Genomic DNA, 26,830 nt, shown 5'->3' with positions numbered 1-26,830 from the left:
CACAGTGTCTGAAACGCTGTTGAAGATACCAAGTTATCGAACATATTTAGTAATAAAGTATTAAAAAATATTCCGGAGCTATTGTTGCATTATTCAAATTATATGAATTATATGGTTACATATATATACAACTTGTTTTCTAAATTTTATCAATAAGTTCGTTTACATAAATAATACCATTATTAGATTTGTTATTTTATTTATTTTGAATAGTTTTAATTAAAAATAAATGCAAACCAACGTGTTTTTCATATTTTACTACAAGTATAAAAATAGCATTGGCAAAAAGCAACAAATAGATCTATATGAATACACAAACGTTTGTGTATTTGTACATGTACATCATATAGCTATAATATATTGTAAACAATAAAAAAGCTTGAAAACTGGTATCTAATTGATATAAACTAAATACAATATTTTCAGTTACACATACTGCAGATATTGTATCTATAAAAATAGGAATGATTGTCAAATTAATTCAATATATTATTTCAAAATAAAAATGAAAAAAGCACACAAAGGATTCTGTTATTTCTGTATTATCTCGTTTTGACAAGTGAAAATGGCATGCAAAATGCATATTAAGTCAAAGAAAATGCCGATCAGACATGTTTCAACATATTATGACCAAATGAAGCATTTAATAAATTCTCAAAATTAGTAACTGCATGATTAGCTTTGATGCTACGCTACTATGTCGTTCGAGGAGATACAATATACATGCGCATCATCCACAGCTTAATGAAATAATATTTTGTATCATGCCTAAAGCTTCTAATAATTTAACCGTGCACGCAAATACCACGCTGACATACAAAATTAACAAAGACATTATTCTAAAGGATCAATAGGATATGAGGGACACAAGGATACGTTGATCTCTTTGCATAATTCTATAGATACATTTTGTAAATATGTGCTATACTAATCTGAGATGAAGGCACTTTCAGTGGCAAGACCTATTAGAGCATACTAGAAGTTCAAATGTTTAACTAATTAATGAATGGATTTCAGTTTCTGCTATCCCACCTTCTCTAAAAGCCCTAATATGTTTTGAAGTTAGTTCACATATATTGGACCCCATCCGTATACATATGCACCGTAGAGTATGGTGGTGGTAATTCATTGTCAACATTGCTATCATCGTCCGTATTTTCAGATGTATATAAGGGTGGTGGGATATTCAAGGAACTATTTCCGGTCTCGGAACGAGGCTGTACATGGACGTTGAGATTATGATGACAATGCTCCAGCTCTGTATAACTTGGTGGTGGATCTTGAAAATCATTAGTATTTAAGCGGATTTGATTAGTTCTACATGTATATCGTTCATTCGGAACGCATCTTCTTCCCCTTGGTTGCATACCACACAACTTCTGTACAAATCGATTCCACCAAGGTCGCTTACGGCACACAATAATATATAACAGGAATAAAACGAGCACAGTTAAACATAAACAACCCAGTATTATTCCACGTACAGATGTTGGACCTCTTCGTTTATAACGTTTGGTTGTAGTGCTGCCCGAGTTTCTTTTACAATTACGGAAATCATTGTTACAAAAATCATACACATCACTGCAAGCCAAATCTGCATGTACGCACCGAGTTCCATTTAAGCACCTTGTTTCAAAAGAGGCGCAGTTTACTTCACTGTATTTAAATATTAACAAACGAAAGAAATTAATATGGTATGATTTTTCCATACATTTGTCAAAATTAATTTCAACATTTACATTTCCGTACGTGTTCATTTTAATTTCGTTGTTAGGCAAAACTGTATAGACCGTTTTATTCACGCTGTTTCCAGAGAGAGACATTTCAAAAGAACAGTTCAATATTCCACTGATACTATCATCTCTGTAATCCGATACAACTTTCATTCCAAAGAAGGGCGTGTCTGCTGTTTTAACCATATAGTTACATCCTTTGCGATACTGTTTTACCGACGTCTCGGTGACATTGAAGTCAATAAATGCTACGTGATATCTCATGTCTAGTAATAATGACATATTGCATTTATCCAAACCAGAATCTGAAAATAATACAAAAAAGTATGTAACATATCCGAACGTTTAAAAGACTTAATAGTTAAACAATGGCCGAGTGATTTTCATTAATGGTAAGTATCCGGAAACAATTAACGGGTTGCATTTTGAAATAAAGATAGCTTGACTTGAGATACATGAGATTTGTTTTCATTGTATAAAACTAGTTTAAATGTTACTGTGTAAAAATGATATAAACTACCTGATTGATATTGGTAATGCAATACAAAATTGATATACAAAATGACTTTAAATTTAGTGAAAATTCCGTTCGCTGTTTGAAATAACAGAGGCAATCAATGCTAATCATTGATGATTTTATTTTCATTGCTGTTATATTTTTCTGGTCTTTCGGGATCATTGAGTTCAGCACTTTTAAGTGCTGAGAACTGCATGAGCACCGCTCTTAGCCGGTGCTAGGGGCGTGAGGGATGTTGCACATTTTCATATTATCTCATGTACAGACTCAATCAACCGAGTCTGCAATTTTCATGTAATTTTGCTGCTATAATGCTTCCGAGGGATCACTTTTTTCCATATACTTTTACATACGTCTTAATTAAATACATGTATACAAAAATGAGCTGTAGAGCCCAGATTTCAAGGATGTTCAGGCTGACCTGGCTAAATATACTAGGGATACTGACTGACAGCCTGTGGTTACAGCAGGTAAAGCGTTAACTAGGCATAAAGGGTGTAAATTACAAATGATTACATTGATGATAATTATATATGAAAAATATTAACTATCATACTTTGAATGGATTATTCAAATTTAAATAAAGACAGAAAACCCCTGCAAAAAGCAACCCCGGGAAAAAGATTAAAAACTGCAAAACCCACTGTACATTTTCCCAAAATTTTAATTGCTTTTAATATTACGGGAAAATTTCCTTATGTCATTAAATTTTTGGGCCCTTTTTAAAGGGAAAATTTTAATACAATTTTACATATTTTCAAAATACAGGGGGAAAAAAACTTTCACCCCGACCAAGCCGCGACGTATTTTTTCCAACGAAAAATAAAAATATCACAATCCAATAATCAGTCATATCTCATTTATTCAACATGTGTCACTTCCTTTATTAATCACACTAATACGTACAATCAATACAAAATAGATAAGAAAACTACAGTAACTGATTTTTATTTTAAACAAACGATGAATAATTTCCAGGTTTAATGCACAATATGAATCGATTTCTTTAACATACTGGTCACAGAACATAATAAGACATGTATTAAATCCTATGCATTAGTTTTTCTCAGGTATTCTGTACCTGTAATGTATTTATATAATATTGTCGCTGGTGACCTTCACATACTGTGGTTTATTTATAGATGGTGTATATTTATAGTATTTCAATAAATCAATTATCTCGTGTAAGATTCTGACTTCTTTCCAGTCGTCTGTGGGCTTAATCTGATACGCAATAGTAATATGAATATATTTGAGCCGCGTCACGACAAAACCAACATAATGGGTTTGCGACCAGCATGGATCCTGACCAGCCTGCGCATCCGCGCAGTCTGATCAGGTTCCATGCTGTTGACTTACCAACCCTTTAACAAGTAGATCCAGAAACTGATAACGAAAAGCATGTGCGCGGAAGCGCAGGCTGGTCTGGATCCACGCTGGTCGAAAACCCATTATGTTGGTTTTGTCATGGCGCGGCTCATTTCTTAATCTAGCAAAATATATACAGGATATTCAGGTTTTTTTCTATAAATGCATGTACCGAGTGGAATGAAAATAAATATTTCACGAATGGTGATAGCCATGAGTGAAATATGATAATTTTAAAACCACGTTATGAAAATAAAACCTGTATTTGTAGAAAAACTTAAATTTGTTCTTTGTTATGTTAAAAGTAGTCCGGAAAGACTTTAAATATGTTTCACTGCATTAAGAAATAATGGTGTACAGTGAAAATTACGGGAAATGAAAATATGCAATTTATTTCATCAATAGTTCTCAATATTTCATTGAAAAGTATATATTATATTAACGTACCATTACAGAAATTTTCCATTTTCAATTTTATGTTAACCTTTTATGATATTTGAAATGATACATCTATCCCTTTCATATGTGAAACATAGACCTTCCTTGCAATGTATGTACATGTACATTTAATTACATGCTCAACAACATGACATCTATTCTTTTATAAATTTGAAATCACATTTTAAATATTTATGGCATATAAATATTTACGTGACATTATATTTAAAATGTATTAATACTAATGTTTTACAAGTTTGTATTTATATATTACATTGATCAATAAATTAGCCGCGTCACGACAAAACTAACGTTATGGGTTTGCGACAAGCATGGATCCAGACCAGCCTGCGCAACCGCGCAGTCTGCTGGATCCATGCTGTTCGCTTTTATTTTCTCTACTTGTAAAATGGTTGGTAAGCGAACAACATGGATCCTGATCAGACTGCGCGGATGCGCAGGCTGGTCTGGATCCATGCTGGTCGCAAACGCAAAATGTTGGTTTTGTCGTGACACGGCTCAATTATTTCATTTGTTCAAATTATTGTTCAATCAGTAAGTATCATTAGTATATAACTTTCTTAAGACCATATTTGTTCTAATTTGAAATGTAATGGAACTTGAATTGCATCTCAGAAGTTATTATATATACAAAGTATTGTATACGATGAAAACACGAGAACAAGTGATAACCCTGGTTATAGGGTCAAATTTGATACTACTTATGTTATATTAAACTATGGTATTAAAGGAGAGACTGTTGTTTGTTGGTTTTGGTTGAGTTTTCTGTTATAATGAAAGGGGATACGAACAAAGTTCACCGGACAACCCCCCATCTAAAAATGATACAGTGGACAAAAGCCCCTTCCCCATCAAATTTATACATAGGACGAAAGGCTGTACAACAAATTCTTTTCATCTTTTTGTAAATATTAGTGTGAACCTTGATGAGCACCTGGGCGTGTGTCAATATGGTCTATAACCTGGGGGGGGGGGGGGGGCTATCAATTTGTTTGACGGGAGGGGAGATTTTGTCCTACCTGTATTTTAAATGGGGGGGGGGGGTTGATCTACCTGTATATTTCATGAGGGATTTATATGGCGGGGGGGGGGGGGCTTTTGACCGGGTGGTTTTTGTCCTACACTCGACAGAAAGAACCCCAGCGAGAGACACAGACGGGACACATACCCGAGAGAAATGAAATCAAACATTTTAAACTTTTCTCTATTTTAATTTAGATAATAATTCATCTTTTGTGTATGTTATGTATGTTTGATTTGGTATATATTCAAAATATGTATGGCTGTATGATTTTAAATGCTATAGTGGGCTGAAATAAACGTAAATGGACACCAACCCCAATGACTAATTCAATCATGAATACATAAGTACATGATGAACAGTTGAGGATGAAATAAAAACAATATTGAAAACGTTCTCATTGAATTTTAACGTGCACAACACACTAATATATACCCATATATCAACATTATCGACAGAGGAGGGACATTTCCGCACATAAATGACAGTTGAAATCATGCGTAACTGCTTGATAATAATAAAACTTGTCCGTATATATAGTAGGTCAAACGGTCAAAGCCAATTTACACCCACAACTCTTTAAAAGCTCGGACAGATCGAAATGATATAAATTTATTACCACTGTGACTTACATGACCCTTTACATGGTGATCTTGTTGGATTAATTTACGAAATAAGTTGTACTGTAAATAGTGGTAGGTTATTTTCAGTGTATAGTAAATGGCATAATTGTACAGAGTTCAAAGCAATGATCACATAAAAGAAATGACTTTAAAATTGTGTAAATCACGACTTGACTTATTTAGATATTACGTTTTCGCAGCTTATAATTGCAATAGAGGAACACACATTCTCTAATAAAAAGCTATATTTAAGTGGAAGATAATTTGAGCCGTGTCACGACAAAACCAACATAATGGGTTTGCGACCAGTATGGATCTAGACCAGCCTGCGCATCCGCGCAGTCTGATCAGGATCCTTACTGTACGCTATCAGTTTCTCTACTTATTTGGTAAGCGAACAGCATGTATCCTGATCATGCACAGGCTGGTCTGGATCCATGCTGGTCGCAAACGCACCATGTTGGTTTTGTCGTGACACGGCTCATTTCATTTAAAAAAAGAACGATGAGAAGGGCTGTTTCTTAAATGCACTCAACGGCACAAGATTCAATATTTTTTTTTTATTAAGACATAAACATACCGGCATATCTTTTGCCTTAAAAATAATGGCGTATACAATATCTACAAACATGTAAACAATATATAAATAAACCGTCTTAATATCCTAATGCCTGGACATTGAACTACATGTATATATCAACAACAACAGAACAAGTCATTGTATAGTACCTTCATGGTAGAAGCTTTAATCGACGCAATTCATGTTTGAAGACCCGTTGAAATTTAATGGTGTGACACAATTATTATTGTATTAGAAATAATACTGTTGTAGAGAAGTTGTATAGAAGTTGAAAAATCGTTGTAGAGCTGTAACAGTTATGTACATGTAAATGTATTCTTCAGTTCGGCGACTCCAGAAAATGATATATTTGTACATAGATTCTAGCTTAGTCATCCTAATAGGTAAGGGCATCACCACTTTGTCAAGTTATCGTAAATACAACGTTAATAATGATACATTGCATTTATATGATGTTTTATGTATTTTTAATAGCGATCGGGAAAAATATATATAAACAAAAAGGACAGTAAGATTCTTAAACGAAATAGTCAATACGGACGCAGAACGCGTAGAAATATAGATCTAGATCGCTTTAGCGACTGTTTATCAAAATCATTTTAAATATTTTCATGTAACATTCAAATTTATGAATACTGACTGCTCGCAGCTATGAGCTCTATTTATACCTAATAAAGCCCATCTCACACAGAACACACGGCTTATACGGTTGGCAACCCGTGTAAACCGTATAATATGCCCGCGTCACACTGACCCGGGATTGGAACCAGATGGACACACGAATAAAGAAATGTTCAAATTCGGATCTGATAGTAATAACATCGGGTCATTCGTAAGAGCATCTTTTGTAATCGTATAACCCCCGGCTAAATTTTTCAGGCTCCGGCAGCAACTTTGTGAGCGTTCCTAAATTTTTTGGCATGCCAAAAAATTGCCGGAGGACATTGCGAAGGTTCATTTTCGTGTTCAGTTCGTATGCCAAGTTTGCGCTGCGTAAGGCCTTCGTGAAGCCATCTTGTCAAATCGTATAGTATTCGTCTTAACTTCGTGTAATCATCGGTGCCATCTGGCAATTTTCGCCTCAAGAAGACAATACGGAGGTAATACGAAGATGCCCGAATGTCTAAGGAAGGCAACACGACTACGTGAAGCCCCCGCAATACCGTCATGTCGCCATCGTACTTTGGTACGATGCCATCGAGATGGGACCACGATGTGGGCGGAAGAAGTAATTTTGAGTGGCTCAATCATATGTATCATGGTGGACGTATAAAAGACTTGCCTCAAAACATCTTCTTCATCAGTCAGTCCTGCACAACTCTATAGACAATACAAAAAAGTTCCATTATTTGCAGTAATTAACAATAAATTTCACAGTGGCATATTTTGACGAAAAAAAAAAAAAAAAAAAAAAAAAAAAAAAAAAACAAGAAAAAGAAGGCAGCAGCATTGCTTCTGTTAATAAACCTATGGAACCATGATAAGCAGCTGTTACAGGTCCAACACCGCCTCTTACAGGTAAAACAATACTGAATTATTTAGTTTTGTCATTTCCTACTATTTGCCTTTCCAGCATTCGACAATGTACTTATGTTATTTTGTTTTTATGTTTTAGAGCAGGGGCAAACCAAGGCAAAGGAAGAAACCGAAATATGTGTGGGTCAGGAAATGGCTATCTGAGAAAGAAGAGAAAAGTATGGCCACTACAGCACTCTACTAAAGGAGTTGAAGATAGAAGATGAGAATTCCTTCTTTAACTATACAAGACTTCCCGGGTGTCTATATGATGAGGTCCTGCAAAGGATAGAAGGCAAAATATAGAAAAAGGACACATGGTACAGAAAGTCTCTTCCTCCTAGTATCAAGCTGTCTATCACTCTACGACACCTGGCCTGTGGTGACAGTTATAAAAGCCTGTCCTACAACTTCAGAGTAGCTCCAAACACTATCTCCCTTATAATACATGAAGTTTGCGATGCCATCAAAGCCGAGTTTGCTGCTGAGGTGATCCAGTGTCCTACTACAAAGTAAGAGTGGACTGCCATTGCTGAGCAGTTTGAAAAGAGATGGCAATTTCCACACTGCTGTGGTGCTCTAGATGGTAAGAATGTGGCGGTTGCATGTCCTTGGAATACTGGCTCTATGTACAGAAACTACAAGGGCTTCTTACTCTTCGTACTCACAATACGACGTCGTGTTCCCATCGCGTGGCCTTCGTGTGTCCTGAGTGTTAACTATTTGGTAAAAAATTACATCTTTTAGGTGACTTCGTGTGCGAATCGGATGCAATCGCGTAACCTTCGGTAAGAATCGTGTGTTGATCGGATGCGATCGCGTGACCTTCTGTAGGAATCGTACTTGCTTCGGCATTTGATTGACTGTCGACTTATTTCGGGGCAAACTTCGCGCGAAATTAAAAATTCCTTATTCGCATGCACATCTGGTGTCAAATTCGGGACAGTGTGACGCGGGCATATACATGTGTATACAACCGAACCAACCGTGGCGTTATCCGAGTTAGACTCGGCCATTCGAGTGTATCCTTGCAAGCCATGTATGATTTTTAAAACCTTTAAAACACTGGCACGAGTGTCATGTCCATGTATGATCGTATAAGCGATCGTACAAGGCAGTAAGAGACCGTATGAGACCGTATATACAACCGTATTTGTAGTCCACAAGTGAGCCCAACCGTGTCAAGATGGTATATAAATCGTATGGAATCGTTCGAGATCGTCCCCAAGTCCTACATCATACACCCGAGTAACACCCGAATGTCACACGATGACGGTACGATTCACACGAGTGCACACACGGTTTCATACGATCGTCATACGACAAATACCGTTCAAGTACGAATCATTCATGGCAGACACAGTATAGTTCGGATATAAACGTTCTCACACGGTCTCGTACGGTCTTACACGGCCTCTACGTCAGAACGAACTGTACAACGAAAACCACAACTACCAACTGCCAGATTTACCCAGACTACTTGCTGTATCACACTAGAATGCATCCAAAGAAGAAGGCTCACATGCACGGAAGGAATACAAGAAGGGCAATCAAGGCCCGCCAACAATTCCAGCCTGCTGCCGTTGCCGACCATGATGAGCTGGAGGTCCCATCGGCAATACCTGTAAAGATACTCATGTCTCCCGGGTATTGAGAGACTCGGATGTCAGCTCAGTTTGCCGTCCAACAACCACCGCACGCAAAACATATCAAAACAGACACAAATGTCTGATAATTCGAGCATTACTCGTACAAAAGTCGGTGGGACCCTATATGAACCCTGTGAAAGTCGAATAAATCGAGTAAAAGTCGTGTTTAATCGTACTTAACTGTACCAACCTTACTTGGAACCGTATGCAAATCGTGTTCAAACCTTGATTGACCGTGCTTTTACGTCACACTGACACAGTATAGTTCATATGGCGACGTTCCAGGTAAAGTGGTGTCAACCCGTGTATAACCGAGTATTCCGTATAGGATCCGTGTGCCCAAGCGTGTTCTGTGTGAGACGGGCTTAAGGTGGTTATATATTTAATGATCATTTACTGAAGTGGAGAAAATCAAGCATCCAAGAGACGTTGATATTTGGTATCCCTAATAGAAATTGATAATCATATCTGATGTTCCTGAAAACTGTCTTTTATCAGGAATTTCTAACTGATCCTATCAATTTTTATCAATTCAAATGTTATCTATCAAAAGGAATAAACTTATGTTATGATCTATATTGTAACATTATGAAATGCTTTTGATAGCTTACATAACAGTTAAAATCATAAAGAAAGACTTCATATTCTACTACATATATCAAATTCTTACTTTTTTAAATCTACATTTAAAAACAAAAAGTTTGACATAAATAAGAATTTATCTTCCATTTAAAAAAGTCCCTCTAAATTAAAAGACAAGGAAGTCGATCGATACTATCTTAAGTGGCTATATATATAAGATGTAAGAATTTTGTAAAGGAAATAATTTGTTTATTTTAAATGGACGAGTAGAGCCACATAGAACTACATGTAGAAATGCAAGTTTATCTCTCTTTTTTGTCGGCCAAAAAAAAATTTATTTTCTGCATTGTTCCGTATCATTAATTCTCAAATGTAACAAAATGCAGGAAATTATAGTACACATCATGCAAATAAAATTGTAAATGGGATAGATACATACTGAACCTATTAAAAAACTCTAGAGCTCCAAAATGAGGTATTTATAGTAAACATGGACAGTCATTTGGAACAATAAAGCCAAAAAGAAATAATTATAAAAGAAATAAACATATAAAAACTATATACCCTTGGGTTAATCCTTTTTGTTTAAAGGCACATAATGCCAAAGAAATCCATATTTTTAAAAATGTCAAACATGTGTTTATTTATACTTTAATAATGGATTTATGGTCTGTTTAATGGATAACAGCTGAATAAAGAAGCTCTGATTGAACAACAATATATTGTAAATTAAGTTAGTAAAATGCAAACAAAGTATAAAAGTATATATTTTACAAGTAAACAAGCAATTAGTGCATATAAGTGTTACATGTTATTAGATGTAATTTCGATAAATATACTAAGTTTATTTAGATTTATTTAATAGTAAACAATTCTACTTTAAAAAAAAATGGGACTAACATATAAAAATACCGTTAAAAGCATTTTTTCTTTCAGCAAAAACATGAAATTCATCGCCTACATCATCATTACAGAAGGTACCAAAATAGACAGGTAATCTCTGATAACTGGTCGATCATTATATCACATCGGGATAAAGATCGTTACGGTCACGGATTTTAAATTGTACAACAAAATGTAAACACTTTTTTTTATCAACATTTGTCAATATAGCCCAAGACAGCAATATCAGTTATTGCAATTTTCATATATCATGAAGAGTACTGTAGAATTTGCTTTTTTTTGTTTGTAATGCAGAGAAATGCATATGTAATGCATGACTTACGCGCTTTTTCATCAGTGTAATGCATTATACTACAATTACATGTAATGCGACATTCTGTGCATTACACATAACATGCATTTACTTGAGAAAATGTAATGCATTGCAAAAACGTATCATATTTAAATAAATAGAAAATAAACTTAAATAGAAATTGAAATAGCCGGTCTGTAACAAATGAAAAATGTTGATCACATAAAAAGAATATAAGATAATTTATTACGCATTAAATTGAATATTTGAAGTAAATAACTGTACTGATTTTGTTAAGATATGCGAACTTCTTATGAATGTTTACCTTAAAAACGGTACAATACTTTTATTTTATGTAATATCTTACATGATTTTAAATTTGTTATACTGAACAATACACTCTTATTATAACTAAATTACTGAGTGAATAAGTTTCAATACTATTTTTTTGTCTGATCGCAATAGTTATTTGACTATGCATCTAGGTAATTGAGTGTGACGGATCTATCGTTCCGTATTTTTATCCAGTTTATACAATCGTCGTGTATTTAATTTTGTACAAACATTCGAACAAGATGCATTATTTTACATGACATCGATACATCTTCAAAACAAAGTAAGTCAACTTATTGTGGTATTTGTAATGCGTAAAATAGAAGATATTACGTATATATAGATATAGAAAGCTTAGGAAAAATAAAAATTTATATGTAAATTAAAATACAATAGTGTTGATAATATTGTCATTTCCATCATGTATCATTTGATTGGATTGATATATATGTGTGTGATAACACGTTATAGTACGATCGCGGAACCTGTTGCTACTTGTAAGTTTTCTCTTATTATTTTTGCTTCTTTTTTAACTATAAAACATATGTTATTATAGAAGCACTAGACTTAATTCGTACTTAAGATATATTATAGAACCCATGGAAAAACATGATTCTATAGTATGTTCTCTTTAAGTGATAATATTCACTTAATCTTATTTATTTTTTCAGATTCGAGGACTCGTATCTGCGATCAGACAATCGTAATAGGAACAAAGTTATTTTCAGTCTTCGTCGACTTTTCACTGCCAAAACAATTCACGAATTTCACGTGTATTTTTAGAATAGATACAACACCTGGGTCGCGTATAGCAATAAATTTTCTGTCACCCGCGGCAGGTTATGCTGACGACTTAATCCATAGATGCAGAACTAGAGTTACAATAACATCGCTTGGACTGAACGTCAAAAAGTGCAATTCTTTTCCAAAAACGGAGTTGTCAGGTTACGAGTATGTGGATGTCAAATATGAAGTTATAGGAGATCAGACCCCTCATGACGCAGGTACACAGGTCAAATTGTTACTGTTTACGTATCATTTACCTGATCTTCGTGGTAAATGTCATAACAATGAGATATTATGTGCTGAATCAAAGAGATGTCTTCATAGGTCACTGAAATGTTCAAAAGTGTTTGACTTCTGCGGCAATAGCACGAACAATTGCCAGAACCAAACCAATATTAAAAGTGCGAAAATTCGAGAGGCTTCATTTAGTGGTGTGTATATTTTTCTGTCGTGTCTGATTTTTCTATTAGGTGTAACAGTTTACATGTGTTTTTGTCAGGGTGTTCACTTGTATGAATGCGTTTGTCACTGCTGTTCAGTTCTAGAGAAAACCGGAAGTGAACATTTAAGACGGAATTTTGAAAATAATGATTTGACAAGCCACGGAAACAGAAATGAAGAAGATAACGCTGAAATAACATCTGCAGACAATGTAGGCGATAATGACAATGCTAGGGAGAGCGACAATGTCAGTGATCATGAGTCACAAAGTAGTTCTAGAGAAAGTGTTACATTTGGACTACCACCAAGCTATTCATGCCTTGTAATGAGTGACCAAGGAGATGATACCAATAATTGTGACATACATGTGGATAATGCAGTTGATAATACAGCAGAATCAAACAAAGATTGTGGACAAACTAGTACTATAGAACTTCCCCCGTCATATTCGACAGTTCTTGGGCACGAGGATGAATACAGTGTTCGTGTATTACACTAATATTTAAACGTGATATCACTATCAGGTTGAAACACTTGTTATTCATTGTAATTATGTTGTGTAATTATAATTCCTACACCGAACTTGCAATTAAAAATTATACGTTGAAAGTGCAATTGTAAATAATATAACATTGAAATGTAATTATTACTGTAAACTAACTTATTATAACTTTTCTATGGTGTGGCAAGAAATGAAAATAAAGAAAAAAATCAAATTTTATCTATACTCATACATACAACATGTCATTGACTTTGTAACTTACAACATGGACTTATGATTCACATGAATCAATGATTCAATGTAACATATTTTTGCTACCACGTTTAGCGAACAACATCAAGACAAAGACCTAAGTTTGGTGTGTTTTGTAAAATACCAATAACGTGTATATTACGTTGTTATAGACGGGTACCATTTACCCCAAAGCGGAAGCTAATTCAGGGCTCGGTATGGTCAAATCGGTATAACGGTAGGATTTTCCCGAAAAAGGCAATAAAAGTAATCCTAAACTCCGTGTCCACCTTGCCTTAGCTCACAAGAGCCAATTCTTATGTTCACTTCCGAACGGGGCTCCAGATAGTTTTGGGCTACTAGAAACTTTTAATTTACTATTTTATCGCCATTGTTAAATCGGTATTTTAAGCGCAAAAGTACTACTTGTATAAGTCATATTAGATTTTATCGTTGATTTGATTTCCCAATGTCTCGTATACACTTACTTCGTTTATTTACCAAATTTTCCTGATGTAAGTATGCCGCTTTTTCTCTCTAAAATTATATCAAAATCTTCACCAAAAAATCTTCACCATGTTGTTCGCATCTTTCGGGTAATTCACCTTTTCAGGTATATTATGTGAAATCTTTAACATGGAGGTTCCCGCTGGGCTTTTCAGCGAAGTTGTCACACTTCTCTACTGATTTTCCCATAAATTGACAGGTCAGATTAACGTACGATTGTTTTGGGAAGACCCCTTATCGAAATTTCTTGACCACAGTTTACAAAAATTCTTGGACTCGCGCCTGTAGTTTATTATTTCTTTTACTTTTTTGTCCAAGTCTTGTACTTTAGCTTTATTAAAGTTTTCTTTACACATGGCAAATATGCTATGTTGAATTTGATTTACATAACAAACACGCAAAATTAGAAAATCCTATTTATATCTTTACAATGTACTTATTTTCAATATATGTTCTCTTTTTTAGCTGTTTAAATCATTAATGTACCCACAGCAAGCCGCAACGCTATTAAATAAGCCTGTTTAATGAAAAACAAAATAACGCATAGATTTTAAGAAAGTTTTAATTAGAAATAAAAGCAAAGAAACAAGCAGTTCTGGCAGAAACATACAAAATTAACTAATTTATTTAAAGTTTAATTAAGAAAAATTCAGCATTTCCAAAGTTATAGTAAAATGATTTTTTAATATAAATTTAAAATCGTTTGTTAAGTATATTGATTGTACTTCAATTGTATGAAGATATTTTGTAATTTATGTCAATAAATTTAACATTTTATAGTTCAGGTGGACACAAGTATAGCTGTTCAAAAGTTGCACACTCAACAGGAATCTACATGTATATTGTTATGCCCCTTTTTCAATCAATCAGGTAAATGTCAGGATGTATTGATTTCAAAAGGTCATAACATGAACTCCAATTACTTTGGAGTTAGTGGGACTAATTATATATAAATGGACAACAGAAGACAGAGTTCCAGTTACACACTATTTTAATATTGGGTCAAACAGACCATTAGCAATTAAACACAATTTATTTACAAATATAGATTGTTCAATATACCTTGACCGGATTCGGTCAAGTTCAGTTTTCTCTTAAATATTATAACAACTTAGTATAACAAATTCTGGTTCAATTAAATGTCAATGTCACGTATACAGTTAATGATATAATTCATATATCCAGTTCCAAGTATCTGATAGTCTTCTTAAGAAGAAGGTAAAAATTTAGTACTCTTGACCCGATCTGGTCAAGGGGTCTCTATCTATAGTATTCAATAATTAGGTATTCTATTATGGATCAATGACTGGTAAAACCTTATTTATCTTTATAAAGTAAATATATAACCCATTCAGGTTAATTTACCTCCATTTTCTAACTGACCACCCGGTCGAGCTCTCGATCTTCAACTGCGGTTTTACTATAACCGTTTTGTTGTTGTTGTGTACCTCGTATCACGTGATTAGAATGTGACGTCACACGGAGCATACAGCGACAACAACAAGTATGGCGCGCTATACCTGGGACTGGATTTTACATAAATATACGGACAATTGCGTGATATCAATGGTTGTAATCAATAGTAAAACATACAATTGTGTTAAATGAACGATAATTATACTGTGACAAATAGTATTATGCTTAAAAATGAAATAATAATAAAGCGGTCGATCTGGATCACCAGACGCTCATGAAACAGTGAAAGGTACATGTAAATTCGGATAGACACAACATCGGGCATAGCATTACCCCCTCACTAAAGAATTGGTCTCCAATTTGGATTGTAAGTAAGTTAATCTTTATTACAAATAACAATATAACTACAAATGTTTGTGTCTAGCCGAAAACAAAACATATATGAATATTTCAGTGTAATCAATAGTGCATAACCAGAATTAAAATAATTAACAGAAATTTAAACATGCATTAACATTATTTAATAATAAATTAAGTTATTAATACAATGCTGAAGAATATTTACTTTTTATCATAAGTAAAACTTAGTTCATTTTATGTAACAATAATTTCAAATACATATATAATCAACAATAATTCCAAATATATATAAAATCAATACAGTTAATCTGACAATCTAAAACCAATAAAGAAATGACCTTATTACAATCATGACTCATACATTTCATGTTTTTGTTTTTAGAGTATCTTGCAGTGGTAAATGATTAAAAATTCAGCATCGGACAAGGATGTACATGTATTTTGATATGCAGATATAAAAACATCAACAACAACAATCAATCAAAAGAACATGGATGATGAACGTATTATTTTGATGTCAATGAACAAGTATATATGAAAGTTCATCTCACATAGAATAATATATATATTATATTAAGCATAAAAATTTACATATACTGAATAATTCAAATTTTTCACTCAACAGCTTTAATAAAATATCTTCCATGTCTTCATATAAAAATAGCTTTGTAAATTTAAACGATTACAGCATGTACAATATTTTTCAATAAGAGCCATGTCCAGTATATTTCCTTCATATGTTACTAAATATCGCGATGAAAAATTTACTTCTTTTTTTTTAAAATTTTTAGTAATTATACTTTACATAGCTAGATTACTATTCATTGTAATGTACTAATGCAATGCTTATTTCTTAATTTTCAGACAATAATACTTAATTAAGGGAAAATGAAGTTACCTAAAAAGAAATCGGTAAGTTATACATAAATTATTATTCAATAATTATTGATTGTACATAAAAAATTTCTTTTCTTCATCTGTTCCTGGAATTCTTCTTCATTATCAAGACTGAGACTGGTTCTCCTCTTACATATCATTTTCTCATAATAACTCATTCACAGTTCACCTAATTTCTCTCGCGCTAATTTTTCAAGTTTTGGTAATAAATAATATTTGGCTTCAATAATCAGTTGTCTTAGCTCTACTGAGGTATTTGGTAAGTTGCTCTTTTTCAGAGTTTCATTCTCTCTACAGTATCTAAGATAATTTAATATGATAAAAAATATGTTATATTCCCTATCTATAAAAAATTCAGATTCTTTCTCATCGGCAAGACATTTCAAAAGTCCATCCGTGCTTCTTAATGTATTTCTACATGTATAAAATTGTTTTCCTCCTATGTTCAAGATAATTTTATTTTCATTGTCCTTTTTAATTTGTTTTATTCTTTCTTTAATTTTATTTTTGCTCACATCGTCTTTCTTTTTTATATTTTTCTCCTCATGTTCCTTTTTATATTTTCCTTCACTATGTTCATTCTCTTTTTTATATTTCTTATCATTTTCCTCCTTCCTATCATCTTCATTTTGATTCTCTTCATCTTTTTCTCCATGTTCTTCCTCTTTTCTATTTTTCCCATTTATATTCTTTCTATCTTCTACTTTCTTCTGTATATTTTCTTCATCTATTTTTCTATCTTCCTCTTTCTTTCTATTTCCTTCTTCCTTTCTATCCTCTTTCTTCTTTCTATTCTCTTCATCTTCCTTCTGTCTATCTACCTTCTCTTTCTTTTTTCTATCTTCCTCCATTTTCTTCTGTCTATCTTCCTCCATTTTCTTCTGTCTATCTTCCTCCTCTTTCTTCTTTCTATCTTCCTCCATTTTCTTCTGCTTATCTTCCTCCTCTTTCTTCTGTCTATCTTCTTCCTCTTTCTTCTGTCTATCTTCCTTCTCTTTCTTCTTTCTATCTTCCTCCATTTTCTTCTGTCTTTCTTCCTCTTTCTTCTTTCTATCTTCCTCCATTTTCTTCTGTATATCTTCCTCCTCTTTCTTCTTTCTATCTTCCTCCATTTTCTTCTGTCTATCTTCCTCCTCTTTCTTCTTTCTATCTTCCTCCATTTTCTTCTGTCTATCTTCCTCCTCTTTCTTCTGTCTTTCTTCCTCCATTTTCTTCTTTCTATCTTCCTCCATTTTCTTCTGTCTATCTTCCTCCTCTTTCTTCTGTCTATCTTCCTCCTCTTGCTTCTTTAATTCAATATATATTCTTCTCTCTGTTTCTCTTACATCCGACTCGATTCTCAATCTTTCTTTCCTTTCTTCTTCTTTTCTTTTATCTTCAGCTTCTATCTTTTTCTTTTCCTCTGCTAACCTCCTTCTTAAAAATTCTCTTTCCTGTTGTCTATTGTCACTCATAATATTTACCTCTACTACACTTTCCTCTAGTTTGTCAATTTCAATGTCATTACTACTGCTACTACTGCTGTTGCTGCTACTACTGCTGTTGCTGCTACTACTGCTGTTGCTGCTAGATGATCTAGATGTGTCGGTTGACGAAAGTGACCGTTCTCTAACACAAAGTCTTTTTGGTGGTGAGGCTTGTTTTTGGTATACATTTATATCTTGAGAACTTCTTTTACCCGATCAATGTTTTTAATGAATTCCTGTAAGGCTTCTTCTGCCTCTTTGCCTCTCTGGCCCGTGACAGTATGAAATCTGGTAAAGTCATTTCTACTTGTATGACAGAAATTAGATGGAGTATTTCTAAGGAACACCTTGGCACATTTTACACATTTATAGTTCACTTTACTATGCTGTTCAATGATATGTGCTTTGCATTTACCCTTGGTTGTGAAATGCATATCCATGCATATTTGACATGTATATCTTTTCTGAAAAAAATATAAAAAAAAATAATGTTTGATAATATTTATCATTTCTTATTATCCAATCAGACATAGTTATTTTCAGTATTCATATATATATATATATAATTTTTTTTTTTATGTACAGAGTGACCACTGTAAGTCGTTACAAGACAAACTTCAGAAAATGATTTAAAAAAAAGAATATGAAGGTAAGTGAACACTCAAAGAGTATGGTTTAAATAGTTATTGTTCATACGGTTTTAACTTGTCATGATGAACAACACGGGCTTTCTCTCGAAAACCTTGTATACGGTACAAAATGTCACTAATTTTTGAAACCACTTGATACGGACCCTTCCAAGGTCTACCAAGTTTGCCACTTCTTCCAACTTTACGTGTTGGATTATAATACCAAACAAGATTACCTATTTCATATCTAACAGTATTACTATTTAAGTCATAGTGCTTTTTCATTGTATCACTTGAAAGTGAAAGCTTTTTCCTTGCAAATTCATGTACTTCAGTAATTCTATTTTCTAAAGTCTCAACATAATCCGTGCCATATTTCTTTGCAGGATTATTTATTTCAGGTTTACCAAGAACCATATCAATCGGAAGCCTAACTTCTGTTCCGAACATCATTGTTGCGGGTGTGACTCCAATAGACTCATGAACAGAAGAGCGAAAGGCCATTAAACATAAAGGTACTTATTTATCCCAATCATTTCTATGTTCAGACACAAAGGCCGTGAGCATATTGAGAATACTTCTGTTTGCGCGTTCAATAAAACCTCCACCTTGGGGTCTAAAAGCGGTGTTTCTTGTTTTCTGAATACCTAGTAGGATGCATAATTCTTTGAATAATTTTGATTCAAATTGAGAACCTTGGTCAGTATGAATGGTTAATGGTACACCAAACCTGGAGATAATATGTTCAACCAATGCATTGGCAGCAGTTTCAGTTTCTATATTTGGAAGGGGAATTGCTTCGGTCCACTTCGTAAAATAGTCAGACACAACCATCAAATAGGAATTATTATTTTGTGTTTTTCCTAAGGGGCCCACAAAATCAATAGCAATTCTTTCCCATCTTTCCCCAGAATTAAATTGTCTCATTGGTGCTTTAAATGGCTTTTTAGGCATTTTTCTAGATGCACAAACTTTACACTTCTTGCAGTATAATTCAACATTTTTTCGCAACCCATACCAGTAAAATCTTTGTCGAACTTTCCTTAGTGTCTTCTTAACACCAAGATGACCACTGGTTGCATTATCATGTAATTGCTTCAATACATATTCTTTCAGACACTGAGGTATAACTATTTGATACTCTGTAGTATTTCCTACATCACTTACCCATTGTCGTTGCAATACATTGTTTATCATTGTCAAAGATTCCCATCTATACCAGAAATATTTGACTTGACCATTCATTCCAGACACACTGTTCCATTCAGGTTTCTGATTATTTTCTATCCAACTTATCACATGTCTGATATGTGGATCAGACCTCTGTAACTGTGCTAAGTATTCTAGATCTATATTTTCTAAATCTATTACTTTCTCAGTATTGCTACCTTTATTACTTGTATCTGAGTCTTTGTCTGCATCACAGGTCTTTGTTCTATTTTCTACACTCACCTTGTTCATTGTAGATGTACTTGGTTTACTGTCATTTTCTAGATTCTTATCAGATAGAGATCTGACCTCTTTTGAACCTATATCTAAATCAGTAATAAAACTTTGTGTGGCTAATGCTAAACACGAAGAACCTAAATCTAATTCAGTTTTCTTGTCAGTTGCAATAGAACTAACCTCATTAGAAGACTGGCTACATTTAGTTAAATCTATTTGTGTTTTCGATGGAATAACGCATTTTTTCTTATCTAATTTTAGTGAATTACTAATACAGATATCATTTGACATCTTTCGTTGATTCGTATTCACTGATTGAGCCAATGAAAGTTTCTCAACTATCACATCTGCATCTCTTGCTTTATCTGCTATGAAGCACCCTTTAACATCACACTTATCGGAAAACCTGTTTACACTTCTAACCAGTTTGTCTACCAAATATGGTAAGAACATGATCATAACTTCTGGTATCCTTAACATTATAAGGCCTAATATTGTCACTACAAATAATAAAATCATTTCTGGACTTTCAAACTTACTACTTTTTGTTTTTAGCTCATTACCTTTATATACTAAACTAGAATTGCTAGGTAGGTTGTCATGACCTACTTTAATTTCATTTTCTTTCTGTATATCCACAGTTTCAGATACAGTTTTTGCTACATTTACACTTATAAATCTATTTTCTACCCTCTCACAATATTTACACAAATTCCCATAACAAGGTCTTCGGCTAAGGGCATCTGCATTATCATGTACTCGACCAGGTCGATGAACTATTTCATAATCATAATTTTCTAATATATTGACCCATCTACATAATTGTCCTTCAAGATTTTTAAAATTTGCTAACCATTTAAGACTGGCATGATCACTTCTTATAGTGAATTTTCTACCATATAAATAGTGGTGAAAATGCTTAACTGAAGCTATTACAGCTAATAATTCTTTTCTTGTTGTACAATAGCTGCGTTCTGACCTAGAAAAACATCTTGAATAGTAGGCAATGACTTTTTCTTCGCCATTTTGTACCTGGCTTAAGATTCCAGCTAACGCTGTATCACAAGCATCTGTATCGAGAATAAAATATTCATCTGCGGTTGGAAATGCCAAGATAGGACTGCTCATCAATGCAGATTTCAATTTCTGAAATGATTCTTCACATTCGGGGGTCCACTCAAATTTGTGACCTTTTTCAGACAATACATGGAGAGGTTTTGCAATGGTCGAGAAATGAGGAACAAATTTTCGATAAAAAGAGACTAAAGAAGTAAAGCTTTTAACATCTTTAGCCGTACGAGGTCTAGGCCATTCTTTTACACTTTTAACTTTGTCGGGACATGTAGATACACCATTTTTACTAATAACATGACCTAAGAATGTAACTTCTTTTTGAAAGAAATTACACTTTTTGGGGTGTAACTTTAGATTTGCCTGTTTTAACCTCTGCATCACTTCTTCTAAGTTTTCCAGAGCCTGATCAAAAGTCTTAGCAAAAACAACTATGTCATCAAGATACAGGACTAATGTATGCCATATGAGACCTTTAAAAACCAATTGCATAAGTCTTGTAAAGGCACTAGGACTATTTGAAAGGCCAAAAGCTAGTTTACAAAATTGCCACTGTTGACCACCCTGTAAACTAAATGCAGTCTTGTGTTTGCTGTCTTCATCAATGTCTATTTGCCAAAATCCCGATTTAAGATCGCAAACCGAGAACCATTCGGAACCAGCCAATGTGTCAAGGTTATCATCAATTCTAGGTAAAGGCTGATACTCCTTAATAGTCACAGAATTTAATTTTCGGAAGTCACAGCAGAATCTTATTGACCCATCAGGTTTAGTAACCATTAAAATTGGTGAAAGCCAAGGAGAACAGGCAGGTTCAATTATACCATCTTCATTCATTTTCTTTATTTCTGCTTCAGCAGCTTTTCGTTTGGCAAGGGGTACTCGGTAAGGATAAGTCTTAATGGGTTCACTCTGACCTGTGTCTATTTTGTGCGTGACTAATTTGGTATGACCAATATCACGTTCATTTCTTGAAAATACATTTTGATGTTTAATTAAAAACTCCCTTAATTTTTCACTTTGTCCCTTATCTAAATGTATGGAAGACCTGTCAAACACTGATTGTAGGTGTTCAGGAATGTTATTATTGTTGACATCCACATCAACCGAATTTACATTTCTTACGGCTACTTCTTCGTTAACTTTTACAGGATCTAATACAGCTGTCACTGTATTTTCATAAATTGTGTAGGGCTCATCACTAAAATTTGCTATTCTTAAAGGGAATTTACCTACATTTGGATTAACCAAAGTTTTGGCAACTAAGAGACCTGATCTCTCAACAAATTTCTCATTGGGCTCAATCAAGCCTGCCTTTTCTTTATCTAAAGGGTCTAGAGGTTTACCCTCTACTATCATTTCAGTTTCTGGAGGTATCACAACTGTCTCGGTCACAGCGATTCTACAGCACATAGGTTTTGAATCCTGTCTATTCATAAAACAAGGCAGTCTCTCGCCATTCAAAGTTATATAACCCTTGCTTAACATTATGTCACATTTATGTTTTATTAAGAAATCTAATCCTAACAATGCAGTCTGAACTACATCAGCAATTAAAAATTCATGTGTTACTTTTTGTCTGCCTAAAACTACTATAAGTTCAATCTTTCCATGGAATGGAGAAGATTCTCCAGTTACAGTATGTAAAGAACTTTGAACAGGTTGTATGTTTGGTCTTAATGCATAGGGCCATTTTTCAATGACTTCTTTACTTATTATACTCACATTTGCACCACTGTCAATAAGCATAGTCATTGCATTTCCATTAATAGAAGCAGAAACAAAATAACCATTATCTGACCCTAAGTTGTTTAATGCAATTTGAGACCTTATTACATTGTCGAGCTGCGGTCCCCCCAGCTTGACACTTTGTCGTTTCCCTGCATATTTGAATTGAACCTACTTTTACCTTGTTGTGACACAAGTACTTTTCCATTTTGAGAGAAATTTTCATTGTTTCTATACTTGTTGCCATTCATACTAGTATTTGCATTCCTATATGTTTGACTTTTATTAAACCTATTTTGGTAATTTGATCTATTATTTCCAGTTCTGAAGGTACCATAGTACTGGTCATGCATTCTTTTGTGTACTGGTTTTTTCCAGTTGTTGTTCTGGCTAAACCCTTTATCATGTCTTTCAGAACTACTTTCTACTCTAACCTGCCTCTGATCTACTTCTGGTATGTCATTATCTAATTTAATCTGAGATTTCTCAGTACTACCTAAAGTACAGACTAACTTACTTCTTTGTCTATCTGCTAGTCTGTGTGCTTCCATACGAACAGCTGTTTTTTCGGCTTCAAATATATTTTTCGGGGCAATTTCTCTTAATCTTAATCTTATATCTGAATCATTGAGTGCATCAATGAAATTGTCCAGAGCTAAGGCTTCTATTACATCTTGACTAGCAGTAGGGTATGCTTGCCTGGTCATTTTTCTTATGGACTGGGCCATTTCAGGTATTGTCTCATTTTTACCCCTGGTTCGAGTTTTTAATTGGGTTCTGAATACCTCAGCTTTGTTTTCAGAGCCGAACCTAGCTTTTAGTTTTTCCTCTAAGGAATTAAAGTCCCGTCTTTCCCTCTCATTCATTTCACTTAATAATGACCGTGCCCCACCTGTCAGACTACTGGCTAAGTATAGAGATTTTTGTGAATAACCCCACCCGTTTATTTCAGCAGTGATTTCAAACTGTGTGAGGAAATCTTGTAAGTCTTCCTCACCATTGTATGGTTTAGGTTTCATTTTCAAGTTGCCGCCATGTTGACCTGGGGACATTGCTCTATAGTTTGGGGCAATTTCATAGACAGTATGCATAGACTGATTTACATTTCTAGAACTTGCGGTTTCTTGATCATCCCCAATTTTATCAGTATGCATGTTGGACTGTTGTGTATTTGTTACAATACTATTTCTATGAATATTGTGATTAAACTGTATTTCTGGGTCAGGGTTCTCAATTTGAGATAATTTAGATTTTACTGTATATAATTCTTTTTCTACAGATTCAAACTTCCTTTGTAATTGAGAGTTTACACTCTGTATGGAATTTCCTAAACAAGTGATTTTATTAATAACATTGGACAATTGACTTTCCATGAATCTTTCTAGATCTTGTATTCTAGAGTTTTCTGGGGAATTTACCTGAGGGGGAGAGCTTAAGGTGCAATCAGAAGTATTCTCACCTCCCTGTACATTATCTTTACTTATATCATTTCTCAATTCACTTTCATTGTCAGAAAATGAGCTATTTCTTGAGGCTTGACCTCCAAAATCATATGCATATTGATATTCTTCCATTTTTCGTTTAGATACTTTGTAGATCTATCAGTTAACTAAAAATGTTTCAGTTTTTTTTTTACATATGTTATAACTATACACTTTCTATTTTCAGAAAACAAAAACAATTACAATAACCAGTCACAGATCCACAATTCAAGAACAGATGCTATTTTGCTATGTCTTATAAAAATTTAATCAATAAAACGGATTCTCTGTTGTCTGTTACTTTTCCAGTATATCACTATACCCGGTTCAAATCAGGCTGAGCAATTCAGTGCAGAAGATATTGAATCCCACTTCTGACACCAAATGTTATGCCCCTTTTTCAATCAATCAGGTAAATGTCAGGATGTATTGATTTCAAAAGGTCATAACATGAACTCCAATTACTTTGGAGTTAGTGGGACTAATTATATATAAATGGACAACAGAAGACAGAGTTCCAGTTACACACTATTTTAATATTGGGTCAATCAGACCATTAGCAATTAAACACAGTTTATTTACAAATATAGATTGTTCAATATACCTTGACCGGATTCGGTCAAGTTCAGTTTTCTCTTAAATATTATAACAACTTAGTATAGACAAATTCTGGTTCAATTAAATGTCAATCTCACTTATACAGTTAATGATATAATTCATATATCCAGTTTCAAGTATCTGATAGTCTTCTTAAGAAGAAGGTAAAAATTTAGTACTCTTGACCCGATCTGGTCAAGGGGTATCTATCTATAGTATTCAATAATTAGGTATTCTATTATGGATCAATGACTGGTAAAACCTTATTTATCTTTATAAAGTAAATATATAACCCATTCAGGTTAATTTTACCTCCATTTTCTAACTGACCACCCGGTCGAGCTCTCGATCTTCTACTGCGGTTTTACTATAACCGTTTTGTTGTTGTTGTGTACCTCGTATCACGTGATTAGAATGTGACGTCACACGGAGCATACAGCGACAACAACAAGTATGGCGCGCTATACCTGGGACTGGATTTTACATAAATATACGGACAATTGCGTGATATCAATGGTTGTAATCAATAGTAAAACATACAATTGTGTTAAATGAACGATAATTATACTGTGACAAATAGTATTATGCTTAAAAATGAAATAATAATAAAGCGGTCGATCTGGATCACCAGACGCTCATGAAACAGTGAAAGGTACATGTAAATTCGGATAGACACAACATCGGGCATAGCATTATGTTATGTAAAAGAAAATTTTGCAGATAAAGTACTACTAGTATATAAGAAATTGTCCGTTTCCGAATGTCATCTTTTATGTCTTCTGCTACTCTCATTTTTGTGTGCACTGTCCATTATAGTCAAATGTAGCGCCACTGAAAATAAAACAAAATACTCGTGACTATTTATGAACAATAATACAAATTTGTTAACTTAAACATACAAACGCATTATTTAATTGTATTGTCAGTTAAATATACAGTTGGGTTGCTCTCCATCCTGTATATTTTTTGATCCGTTATTTTTTTCTTCTTTCAAACGGATCACATAGTTCTGTATTTTAAACTACATAGCTTAGATTCGCAACAAAACAAAACAAAAAAGAGAAAAATAAGGTTTGGTAACTTAGCACTTGATTATTTTCTTGAAAAGTCTTTTTTGATTGTTGGCAATAAGAAAGTTTTATATCAAACAAAGACGAATTTCAAATTTCTAACGTGAAACATTCATATCAATGGTACATTTGTATACTCACGCGCACTTCATGGTACAGTTGTTGGCGAATGTCTGGTTAGTCGTTGTACATACAGGATCGAGAATAAACTGGCAAATACATGGAACTTCTGCTGCTATGCCCACGACTGGTAAGAAAGAAAACAGATAAAATATATTAGTAAAAACAATACAGCAATAATGATTCCAAACTTGAGGACACGAAAATTTTAGCTATTTACTTAAGACACACTATTCATCAGAAATGAATATTTTTGTTTCATTCTTTAGCAAAAGCAAACACGAGTTTTAGAACATTTTAGATCATATAGAGAATGTAGCACTGAATGTGAAATTATTTGTCATAATTAAATAAATTATTTGTCATAATTTTATTCTGAAAAAATAAACAAAGTATTAGTTTGACTGCCAATCAAAATACATAATAACTATATTTTTACTAATTGCCAAAATGCAATAGAAGCAAAAGTTGGTTCCGGTAATTGGCCAGTTATTAACTTTTTGAAAA

At 33.7% G+C, this 26,830-nt stretch overlaps 2 protein-coding genes across 2 annotated transcripts; one reads left to right on the top strand and one right to left on the bottom strand.

Annotated features, from left to right (window-relative positions):
- Positions 1-11,602: 11,602 nt before the first annotated feature.
- On the top strand, positions 11,603-13,504 carry LOC132753889 (uncharacterized). Its single transcript, XM_060744432.1, has 2 exons — positions 11,603-11,858; positions 12,247-13,504. Exon 2 carries the CDS (start codon positions 12,846-12,848, stop codon positions 13,299-13,301), a length of 456 nt encoding a protein of 151 aa, XP_060600415.1. The 5' UTR covers positions 11,603-11,858; positions 12,247-12,845; the 3' UTR covers positions 13,302-13,504.
- Positions 13,505-23,159: 9,655 nt separating this feature from the next.
- LOC132753887 (uncharacterized) lies at positions 23,160-24,716 on the bottom strand. Its single transcript, XM_060744430.1, has one exon. It carries the CDS (start codon positions 24,627-24,629, stop codon positions 23,160-23,162), a length of 1,470 nt encoding a protein of 489 aa, XP_060600413.1. The 5' UTR covers positions 24,630-24,716.
- Positions 24,717-26,830: the final 2,114 nt, after the last annotated feature.

The sequence above is a fragment of the Ruditapes philippinarum genome, unplaced genomic scaffold (genome assembly GCF_026571515.1).
Source record: "Ruditapes philippinarum isolate M1 unplaced genomic scaffold, ASM2657151v2 ctg13714_1_1_1_1, whole genome shotgun sequence".
Lineage (NCBI taxonomy): Eukaryota > Metazoa > Mollusca > Bivalvia > Venerida > Veneridae > Ruditapes > Ruditapes philippinarum.
This window is presented reverse-complemented; position numbering and strand designations above follow the sequence as displayed.

What these genes read in the sequence shown, in the direction of transcription:
- LOC132753889 (XM_060744432.1), top strand. Translation starts at nt 12,846, where the DNA reads ATGTGTTTTTGTCAGGGTGTTCACTTGTATGAATGCGTTTGTCACTGC.
- LOC132753887 (XM_060744430.1), bottom strand. Translation starts at nt 24,629, where the DNA reads ATGGAAGAATATCAATATGCATATGATTTTGGAGGTCAAGCCTCAAGA.